The 12,357-nt window shown below is 35.1% G+C and overlaps 1 protein-coding gene across 1 annotated transcript in view; it reads right to left on the bottom strand.

Moving 5' to 3' along the window:
• LOC114240785 (uncharacterized) overlaps positions 1–12,357 on the bottom strand; it is a 124,215-nt gene that overhangs the window by 18,826 nt on the left and 93,032 nt on the right. The window contains exons 5-8 of the mRNA XM_089729679.1: positions 11,470–11,529; positions 2,783–2,997; positions 1,712–1,813; positions 446–583 (exon numbers count right to left, since the gene is read on the bottom strand). Coding sequence (XP_089585805.1) covers positions 446–583; positions 1,712–1,813; positions 2,783–2,997; positions 11,470–11,529 — 515 coding nt within the window. The remainder of the gene's footprint in view (positions 1–445; positions 584–1,711; positions 1,814–2,782; positions 2,998–11,469; positions 11,530–12,357) is intronic.

The raw sequence follows: 12,357 nt of genomic DNA, 5'->3' as shown, positions 1-12,357 counted from the left end.
TTCTAAAGGTTTCAATTCGACCGCGTGTGAGCTGCACATTCCTTATCTTTTAATTTATGTGATTTATTTATTTTTCAAATTTGAAATCCATAGATTTTTAAGCAGTGAGCGCTCATTTTCGCAACTGAAGTCCATCGACAACACTACGTTATTTCGAAATCTTAATTTCATTAGTATAAAATTTATCAGTGCAGACCGACAGTACCTAATTGTTTTGAAAGAAAAGTTATTGTAATGAAAAGTGTACAATGGAGTGAAATTCCGTTCGCGTTGCTACCATACAACGCTGCAACATGATCTTATTTAAGCATCGTACTTTATTACGATCAGGTTGTACATCATAATCTTCTTTATGCATCATCATACTATACTACGATCAGGTTGTACTCAAGTCGCTTTTGTTGTCCACGGGCCTGTATAACATAAAAAAATATATATTTCTTACCATTCCCTCCTGTAAGAAGACTTCAATGGCGGTGGTCACGCCGCGCTCGTCTCCGGTCCAGAATACGTATTCGGCCATCTCCATCGGCGTGTACTGGACACCGGCTGCTGTGTTCGCCGGTGAAAAGTGTTCCACTTGCTGCGGACACCAACGAATATCTTATTGTCTCTTCTATCTATGTTTACTGGTGGTAGGACCTATTGTGAGTCCGCACGGGTGGGTACCACCACCCCGTCTATTTCTGCCGTGAAGCAGTAACGCGTTTCGGCTTGAAGGGTGGGGTAGCCGTTGTAACTATAGAACCTGAGACCTTAGAACTTATATCTCAAGGTGGGTGGGGCATTTACGTTGTAGATTTCTATGGGCTCCAGTAACCACTTAACTTAGCAATAAAAAAATATCTTTCTTATCTTCTCTTTTCGTATTTTTTATTGTCATTATATTATTTCCAACGTTTCGAATACTATACAGTTTCCGTGGTCGAGTGAAGTAGAACATACGAGTTAAGTGCTATTTGTCGAATTTTGAATATTGCGCTAACCGACACACTGATATAAGCACAATATCACCTTAATTCTCTATGACCACGAAAACTGTAAAACATTCCAAACGTGGGAAATAATCTAATGATAATAAAAACGCAAGATTAAATAACGTTGAACGTTTAAATTTTATCTTTTTTGTGAAATGAGTCCCAGAAATGAGGCTTGGCTATTTGTATTGCGAAGCAATCGTTGATTCTGTTTTAAAGGTTGATTTTGAGATCAGCCCTTAGACGACACAATTGAGACCCCGATCTCATGTCTTGTATAGTGCAGTAAAAAAATCGGATTGTCATTATTCTCTATAAAATTCGCTTGTCAACAAAATATTGATTTGAAATTAACTATTTTTTGTTGAGCTTACATCATTATTCTTATTCATGAATGCTAATTAAAATAATCTATTGTAGAAAATGTCAGCAATAAGAAAATGGCAACAGTCCTGAAATTTGCACTTGTTATACTATATATCTAAGATTTATCTTAAAAATTCAAGAAGAGTTCATCAGATACGAAAAGAACTTTATGAATATAGTTTTCTTTTGTTTGTTGGATGGATTAACGAACTCACGGCCTAAATGATTCTAATCGGTTACCGGATTATCGGTTATCGGTTACGGGTCGTAACATGAATGCCGCCGTCTATCAATAGACATGAGTATCTGAGTACAAATTCCAAAAATATCCTAAAGTTCTTTAAAAATAAAAAATCAAAATCACTGACATTAATTGGGGCTGGATTGAGAGCACGGCGTGCCGCGGTGTGGCCCTGGGGCGCGCTGGTCGCCGAGCCTGGCTGGATAAGGCGCGCTGCTCCGTGAAAAACCTGAAAACATATTACTTGATGTCCAACATATTCCACAACTCTACGATAATCCACGTTTCATTCTCCGTCGTTCGCGACCAATAAAGGTGTAAACTTGACTATCAATTACATCGGGAATTATTATACTTATTTGGGTGCACAAAAACATTAATACCAACTTCGCCGTGGACATCTAGGGACAGATTTTAACGGTAGGCAGCGGCTTGGCTTTGCCCCTGGTATTGCTGAAGTCCATGGGCGACGGTAACCACTCACCATCAGGTGGGCCGTATGCTCGTCTGCCTACAAGGGCAATAAAAAAAAAAGATAATCATCACAAACCATGAATGAATCAAAGCACGCATGAATTTTTTTTTTCAAAAATATGTTTTTTTAACTAAAAAATTAAAATGTATTTATTTAGTTGACTAACTTGACATTTACAATTACTTCCGTCCCTAAAAACTTAATCAATGATTAAATAAATTCATTCTTTCGTGACCTTTTTTTTATTTATTGCTTAGATGCGAGGACGAGCTCACAGCCCACCTGGTGTTAAGTGGTTACTGGAGCCCATAGACATCTACAACGTAAATGCGCCACCCATCTTGAGATATAAGTTCTAAGGTCTCAAGTATAGTTACAACGGCTGCCCTACCCTTCAAACCGAAACGCATTACTGCTTCACGGCAGAAATGGGCAGGGTGGTGGTACCTACCCGCGCTGACTCACAAGAGGTCCTACCACCAGTAATTACGCAAATTATAATTTTGCGGGTTTGATTTTTATAACACGATGTTATTCCTTCACCGTGGAAGTCAATCCTGAGCATTTTTTGAGTACGTATTTCATTAGAAAAATTGGTACCCGCCTGCGGGATTCGAACACCGGTGCATCGCTTCAACACGATTGCACCGGACGTCTTATCTGTAATTAATGTCTAATACTTTGAAATAAGAATTGTATTCAAATTAACTAATCAACATTCACCTTAGGAGTAACCTCATCTGCTGCTGCTGTTGGAGCTGATGTGACGTCGTGCACGCTGACATGAGAGCCGTCATTTTCGAGGACGCGGTGAACACCTTCCGAAGGCACGTCCAGCTGGGCTTGAGCGTGTACCCGTGGTTTCTCACCGTTCACAGAGTCAGCCGAAGCGTGTTGCTCTAGTCGAGATACAAGCTCGCCGTTTGCTTTTATGGCATCTATGCATAAAGAATAAACGCAGATAAAACAAATTGTAGTGAAAATAATATTTGCTACGGTTTTTTATTTATTTTTATTGCTTAGATGTGTGGACGAACTTACAGCCCACCTGGTGTTAAGTGGTTACTGGAGCCCATAGACATCTACAACGTAAATGCGCCACCCACCTTCAGATATAAGTTCTAAGGTCTCAGTATAGATACAACGGCTGCCCCACCCTTCAAACCGAAACGCATTACTGCTTCACGGTTGAAATGAGCAGGGTGGCGGTACCTACCTGGGCGGACACACAAGAGGTCCTACCACCAGTAAATTTTTCGATTTTTAGAAATAATTAAAACTACTTCAGCGATTTAATCTCGGGTTTATGCAACGACTGAGAATCGCCCGTGACCACGAAAACTGTAAATTATTCGAAACGTCAGAAATAATATAGTGATAATAAAACGCCGCGAAATTAAACAGTAACAGCAGCTTTAATAGTCTGTCTAAATTAATTTATTTACAAAAAGTAAGTGAATTTTAATATCGACATATATATAACATTTGTACGTGATGTACATTTTTGTCTGTTTAAGCTGCGCAATTTTCTAGGACTCTAATATAAAATTTAAAATTTATAGCACGTTTTAACTACGGTTCTAAGTCCTATCCATTATTGCATGGAGAAAAAATAGGCATAAATTATGTTTATTTGTACTTTTAGGCATTTAAAACATCGGTCCCCGTTCTCGTCAAGCCCGTCGAATACGGCGAAGGGTTCGACTTGCCACTTAACTCACAGATACAGCCCACTGAGTTTCTACCCGGATCTTCTCAGTGGGTCTCGATTCTGATCCGGTGGTAGAAACAGCGAAGCATTGTCCTTGCTGGGGCTAGTTTAAGGCCTTAAGTGAACCCTGACTAAGTGAGAACAGGGCGTAGCTAGAATAGTCCTATAAGCCACCAACGATTAGGTAGGGAAAAAAAAATACTTTTTTACTTTTGAAATATGCCACTTTACATACACTTTATTATACTGTAGTTAAAATGCTTTAATTGCTCATTTATACAAAAGTCGATTTATATGAATATGTATGTATGTTCCCTATCTATACTAATATTATAAAGAGGAAAGATTTGGTTGTTTGTTTGTTTCGAATAGGCTCCGAAACTACTGGACCGATTTGAAAAATTCTTTTTCCATTAGAAGCCGACATTGTCCCTGATGAACATAGGCTACTTTTTTTTCATTTTTTTTATTTAATTTTTTTTTGTTTCATGTATGTTTTAATGTTTCCGAAGCGAAGCGAGGGCGGGTCGCTAGTAGACTCCTAAATTGCGGAACCGATTTCAGTGAAACTTTTAGGGAATCCTCGGCTCCTACGGTTCCTACAAAGTATAGTGGCGATCGAAAGTCAAATTAAAGGTCGGCCTGCAAAGCGTGTTTGACTAGTCACTCAACTATATACCAATTAGGCCAATGACAACTATTAATCGAACCATAAAATCAAATCCAAGGCGTAATAATTTAATTATAACACACTAAACTATTTGGGCTCGAAAATGAAAGTCAATTTACTCCACTATTAAGTGTTTATCAAATATTTGAGCAACCTCCCATCACAGTTCCTTGACTTGCGGAAATTGAATTCATGATGCTGATCAAATTATTGCCTATAAATATTGCGTCAAATACACATATAATTAAACTACTAATAGTACATCTATGCTTACAATAATAAACTATTATTTCACGTGTAAATTACAAACTTAGTGATTTCATAGACAATTTTGTTCATTGATAACTACAAATTAGAGATTAGAATACACAATCGCTCATGCAAATAGATAATTACTGTTGATATTGTAAGCGAGTACGGATAGGTTTCATTATTCTATTATATATCTGCCAGGAAGAAGACATGCATTTCGGTTTGAAGAATTACACGGACATTATAGATTAAGTAACTTAGACGTCGAGCTGACGCGCGGCATTCACATTGTCTATCAACGTCACCTGTCATGTCACATGTCTATTTCCTCTGGTAACTATTTACCATTAGGTGAGGCGTGAGTACGTTCACCCATCAATTTAATTAAAGAGAATAATACAAATTGATGTTTATAATAATTTTATTTAGTGTAGCATATGTAAAATAACGTACTAAAATCTAAACTTCATTCATTAAAAAAGAATTCCGAAATATTTGATATTCACCTATCCTCGTTATTTCAACAGTTTCATTTAGGTACACAGTTGAGATTGTGTAAGCAAACAGACTATTAACAAGAGCTTAAAGCTTGGCTTAGAGGGGACGTACAGAAGTTTTATCCGCTCTGTTAATGGACTCAATATCGCTTTTAGTATTCCAGGTGCGATCAGGAGCATTATAATAACGGTTACTACTCGATACGCAACTTAATTAGTCTTTGTCCATGCTGACTCTATTTCGTTTTGCATAATAGTCATTTAAGTCGTCGTGGCCTAAAGGATAAGACGTCCGGTGCATTCGTATGTAGCGATGCACCGGTGTTCGAATCCCGCAGGCGGGTACCAATTTTTCTAATGAAATACGTACTTGACAAATATTCACGATTGACTTCCACGGTGAAGGAATAACATCGTGTAATAAAAATCAAACCCGCAAAATTATAATTTGCGTAATCACTGGTGGTAGGACCTCTTGTGAGTCCGCACGGGTAGGTACCACCACCCCGCCTATTTCTGCCGTGAAGCAGTAATGCGTTTCGGTTTGAAGGGTGGGGTAGCCGTTGTAACTATACTGAGACCTTAGAACTTATATCTCAAGGTGGGTGGCGCATTTACATTGTAGATGTCTATGGGCTCCCAGTAACAACTTAACACCAGGTGGGCTGTGAGCTCGTCCACACACCTAAGCAATAAAAAATAAATAAAAAAAAAAACAATATTCGATACCCTGTTAACTTAGTAATAATACAGAATTGTGGCCGGGCATTTATTGACCAATGTTTGTACGGTGTTTTCCATTAATCACTGTTTAACTTCACTTCCATTCCATTGCAAATTTACAAAAAAACACGATTACTTTTCTATAAGACGTTAAATAGTTCTGGCGATACGCAAGTCATGCCTTGTTTGAAAGCTCACGTATTGTATATTGTGTATTCATTGAATATAGAAGAATTTGTAAACGCTTTTCTTTCGGGTGATTTGTTAGGAGAATTTGTTCGCCGAAACCCTAAAGTAAATATTATGTAAGTAAGTAAATTTGTTTGTAATGCATAGCAACATAAATAGAACGACGAGGTTATGTAATATAAAAAAAAATTTAAAACAAAAGCAGAAAATCCGACTTAAACAGAATAAAATAAATAGTCGAGATGAAATAAATATGAATATTTAATTATGTATAATTATTGGCGATAACTTAAAAAGGAATGGTCAGATCAAAGTTAGATGGGACTACATGATGACATTCCAATTAAAAAATCATCAAATCTGTTCACCTGGAAAAAAATCGTAGGTAATTTATAAGCATATAATGGTAATTACGGTGTTTAAATAAGAAAAGACGAAATTGCGTTTCTTCTAAACAACAAGAAACAACATTTAATGCCCTTTCTTCAATAATTCTTTAACACACATTTCACAACGTCCATTAACCGAAAAATTATTTAAGCAACTATCAATTGTCATATGACAGATTGACATTCAATCATTCATTACATCTCCCCCGCTGAAAAGACAATTGTAAGAGGCAGTGAATGGTTTTACAATTGTTTATCATATCAGATAGACACTGGAGACAACTTTGTTATATGGTAGAGGTTTGATTCCGCTTTTTTGTGTCCGGTGTCAACTTCATAGATCGATTCTGAAATCTTCTTTAGTATTTTGTATGGCCCTGTTCTCAATTCATCCATTTTCTTCCTGTTTAGTTTATTTCCATTCTCCACATAAACACTATCTCCTTCTTCCGATTTATACCCTTCTCTGTACTGGTCAAATATATTTTTATTATAATTGTGAGATTTTATTGTGTTTTCTAAGGCTAATTTTCGATCTCTTCTCAAATCTTCTGTTGTACAACTTGTTTTCAAATGTAGTGGTAGAATACTCACATTTTCACCCTCTAGAAGGTACCTGGGAGCAAACTTTGTAACTGTGTGTTCTGTTTCGTTATATTTTTCTACGCATTCTTGTGCAATTGTTGTCCAAGATGTCTTCTTATCGCTTTCGTTTATTTTACATCTTATCTTATTTGTTAGTGTTTGATTTAATCTTTCGTTAAGCCCATTCGAAAAAGGCCCATCAACAGCTGTGAAAACTATTTTGATATTATTATTCTTTAGAAATTCTTTAAATTCTTTTGAATTTATGCCAGGGTATTGGTTTAATAATACCATATTAACGTCATAATTTTTTGTTACCTTTTGCATTAGCTTAATGAAATCATTGGAGCCTTGAGTTTTTGATGTACAAATATAGGCATGCCGTGTGAAATGATCCACTAGAAGATGCAAATACCTTTTGGTTGATCGGGATCCTCCAAAGCCCCCAATAGTATCGATGGATACAATTTCAAACGGGTGTGTGGCTGGTCCCAAATGTGACATTAAACCATATTTCGACTTCCTCCTGGACTTGTTTTTAATGCAGGTTTCACACGCATCACACATTTTATTAATGTTTGCTGTAATATTTTTGGCTGAAAAGAATGGTGTTATTTTATTTGTCATCTGGGTTCTTCCAATGTGGCAGTATGTGTCATGGACTTTTTTATTAGAGCTTTGCTAAGTTTTTCTGACAGTATAATCTTATTTCTTCTTTTATTTTTCTTGTAATAAACTTCATTCTCTAACATGTGCTTATTCTTTTCTTTTTGTAGGTCTGGATTTGTTAGCTGGTCATTCTTTATTTCTTGTAGGTCAATTAAATTTACGACCTTTAAAAAATCGTCGTTATTATCATTTGCTTCTAAGACTGGATTTCGGCTTAAGCAGTCCGCTTCTTGATTTGATTTTCCTGGGTTGTATTTAATTTCAAAATTATATTGTGATAGATAATATGTTAAATCACCTAGTTCCTCATCAGTTCGAGCTTTAATGTTCATATTTTCCAGGGGTTTATGATCTGTGTATACCATAAATTCTTTTCCCATAAGCCAATGTTGCCAGTATTTGACTGCTTCTTTTATCGCCAGACATTCTAAGTATATTGCCTTCTTCTTTTTCTGTGCTTCTGTTAATTTCTTCGAAAAATAAGCAACCGGTTTACTCACGCCGTTTTCATCGTCTTGTTTCAACACTGCTCCAACTCCTTTGATACTAGCATCTGTGTAAATTCTTATCGGTGAATCTGAGTCAAATATTTTTAGGATTGGTTCTGAGCAAAGCAATGCTCTAATTTTATCAAATGCTTCCTGGCATTCTGCCGTCCATACAAATGTCACATCTTTCCTTAATAAGTTATGTAATGGATTGAGGATAATTGCACTATGTGGTACAAACTTATGATGAAAATTTACTTTTTCCAAAAACTGCCGTATATTTTTCCTTGTTTCTGGAATTGGGAAGCTTTTGACAGCAGTTAAATAATCTTTCAGAGGTCTAACTGAATTGTCTTCTATTATATGACCCAAGTATTTAGCATGGTGACTTGCAAATGTACATTTTGAAAACTTCAGTCTAAACCCTTCCTTTTGTATTGCTTCCAGTAGTCTCGATATGTGTTGTATATGTTCCTCAAAAGTTTTAGAAAAAATTAAGATGTCGTCAATAAAGTTTACTGCAAAGTTAGATAGTCTGTGTTTTCTTATAATATTGCTCAATATTCTTTGGAAAATCGCTGGTGCAGTCTTTAACCCAAATGGGAGACAAGTCCATTGAAAATGTCCTTCTTGTGTCACAAAAGCAGTCTTATGTCTATCTTGAATTTTCAATGGGATCGACCAAAATGCTGAGTTTATGTCTAATGTAGAATAATACTTACAGTTTACTGTTTTGGTCATTAAGTCCTCTATAAGTGGGAAAGGTTGTGATTGTGGAACTACTATTTTGTTTAAATCTCTGAAATCTATGCATAATCTTGTTTTTTTATCATCTTCTTTCTTATATGCTAGAGTTACAGGAGCAGCAAACGGGCTGTAAGATTCCTCTATCAAATTTTTCTGTAGTAGCTTCGATATTTGACTTTCAATTTCTGTTCTGTCTTCAATTGTGCATCTGTACGGACGCTTATAGCAGTATTTATCTACCATCAAGTCTATATGGGCTTCATAATCCTGCACAGAGCCAACATCATATTTGTCCTTAGCAAAAACAGATTTGTATTTATCTACCAACTTCTCAATTTTTGATTGCTGATATAAATCTAGATGATTTACAGACATTTGAAATTCATCAATGTTTACATGTTCATTGAAATTAATTTCACACAATTTGTTGGTATTTATAGTAGTACCCTTTTTTACTATCTCAGAGTATAGTTCCATCTCTATCTTCTCTCTCTCTTCTATTCTCTCTTTAAATGTTTGTTCTTTATTTTTGTCACCTAGTACATCAGGAATTCCGACATTTGTTACATTATTCTCATTAGAACAATGTTCATTTGAGATTATTCTTTTCTTTTCGGGATATTGTATGATGTTAAGTTCTTCATTTTGTATTAATTTGAATTTTTTTATACAATCCAAACCAATTAAGAAGTCATAGTTAAAATTTTCATTATCCACCACAAAAATATCCATATTTCTTTCAATATTGTAGATTTTTATTTTTAGCGTTACTATACCTTTCGTTTTTTTCTCACCATTAATAGTTTTTAAGTTTACAACTTGCATATCATTTGTCTTCTGTTTCTCTTGTATTTTCAATAATCTTGCATTAATTAAAGAAACATTAGATCCAGAGTCATAGATTCCAGAAACCTTCAAAGTGTCATTTATTTGTAAACTTATTTTTATTAATGGTGGTATTTCTAGTTTTTTGGGTTTTTCTCATTCAGTTCTATTTCCAATTCTGAATTATTTACTGTTTTTACCACAGCTTTTTTATTTTTTTCTTTGAACCAACAGCTGTCCTCTGGGTGGAACCGTTTCCCTTTTTTCTCATTTAAACAGATTGGGCATGGTTTCTTTTCGTCAATCTTTTTCCCTTTATTATCTAAATTATATGAACTGTTCCTTTTTTCATATTTATTTTTCATCACCAGATGTTCCAATTTTCTTATCTCATTGTAAAGGTCTTCCGTTCTTTGTAATGTTTCTTTGTCAATCTTGTCCGCCACATAATTGGGTAAACCAAATGCTATGAGATCAATAATTGTTCCGGTATCCACTGTCTTTCTGACTTCCAACAATAATTTCTCCTTCTTTAAAGCATACTCAAGTAAGTAGTAAGTAATCCCGATTGATATTTAAAGGCAAGAGCATATCTAGTGGAGGACCATCCTTTGTTCGCAAATGTCTCACAAATTTTTTTCTCCCATTTGTTCCATTCTGATTGTACTGTAAGCTTCATCAGCATACAACTGTACCAATCTACACTAGCATTTTGTAAGAAGTTCTTCAAAATTTCAATTTTTTGTTTATCCTCGTTTATTTGAAAACGTTCACATTCTTTATTAAAATCTTTGATCCACTGTAATGCATTTGAATTACGGCCGTTGAATTTTTCTATAATAAAATCCTTTGCAATTTTCCCTAAATTTTGTTTTTCTGGTTTCTGCTGTTTTTGTTCTTGTAGTTTTTCTAACAGTTTTTCAAGCATGTGATTAGAATCACTAGATGTCGATTCATAACTAACAGGTTGTTCTGAAATCTCTTCCAAATAACAATCATTGAATTGCAAATTTTGTTCTTCATCCAAATATGTTTTTGAAATTTCCTCCGTCACAGTTATCCATATTTTCCTCGTTTGATGCCTTTTTACTAAAAAGTTTTTTACTCTGGTGTAGTTAGGAGTAGTTGTGATCACCTTATGAAGATTTACGGGTTGATATTCGACTGGAATTCCAAAAACTTGTCCACTTGGTGTAGCAATGGAAGTTATGCATATGACGTTTGTTTTTCCATCCGCCATTGATTTCATTGTAAAATCAAATCTTAATTTCTCCATTTTCTCAATATATTAGCAAAAATGTTGTTTTATAATGGTAATTACGGTGTTTAAATAAGAAAAGACGAAATTGCGTTTCTTCTAAACAACAAGAAACAACATTTAATGCCCTTTCTTCAATAATTCTTTAACACACATTTCACAACGTCCATTAACCGAAAAATTATTTAAGCAACTATCAATTGTCATATGACAGATTGACATTCAATCATTCATTACAAGCACATAAAAAAATCACGGTCGATTTAATAACTTCCTCCTTTTTTTTGTCGATAACAAAAAAGTTTTTGCATTAAATCGTAAACTTTTTAGAGAATAAACCTACATGGTGAAACTAAAAAAATTAAAAAAAGAAGCCCTTTTATTTTCTCAAACATGTCTTAACTTACCGAGGCTATGGAATTCAACGTGTGCGCTTCCGACCCCAGCACCATCTCCACTCGAATCCGCTGTCGAAGAAAGAATGTTTTAGTTTTAACGTGAAGTTAAACCTGGTAATTGATAGACTGGTGGTAGGACCTCTTGTGAGTCCGCGCGGGTAGGTACCACCGCCCTGCCTATTTCTGCCGTGAAGCAGTAATGCGTTTCGGCTTGAAGGGTGGGGCAGCCGTTGTAACTATACTGAGATCTTAGAACTTATAGCTCAAGGTGGGTGGCGCATTTACGTTGTAGATGTCCATGGGCTCCAGTAACTACTTAATACCAGGTGGGCTGTGAGCTCGTCCACCCATCTAAGCAAAAAAAAAACCCACGCTTAAACTACAGATTAAAAAAAAATACATTTATTTTCTATTTTCAGAAATAGGCACATTTGTCAAGTAGTTTTCGTATTATTTTATATGTTTAGTAGAGGTATGAGGTAAAGCTAATTCTTGAGATAGCAGTGATTATGGTCAAGCATTTGACGAAAATTAATACTGTTGCATTAAGCCGATTAAATTGTTAATATGTAATAATTCAGTAAAATATAAATAACTAATAATTATTAAATGATTAAATAAATTGCGGCACGATTAAATAACAATTTTTCGACACGCGAACACTTATAGTAATACCGACCTTTACCTAATACCTACTTTTTTGCAAACCTCACTCAAAAACTAGATCCGATTATAAAAAGACGTCACCGATATTATTATACGACAAAATTATAACCGTTAAATAACAATAATTTACTAGTGCTTTTTTTCCTTATGAAATACATTTTTTATTTCACCGATTTCAATAAAATATGACTGGAAGCTTTTATTATTTATTTATTATATTCAGATACCGCG

Source organism: Bombyx mandarina, chromosome 09 (assembly GCF_030267445.1).
Source record: "Bombyx mandarina strain Sakado chromosome 09, ASM3026744v2".
Classification (NCBI taxonomy): Eukaryota; Metazoa; Arthropoda; class Insecta; order Lepidoptera; family Bombycidae; genus Bombyx; species Bombyx mandarina.
The sequence above is the reverse complement of the archived record's forward strand: the minus strand, read 5'-3'. Positions and strand labels throughout refer to the sequence as shown.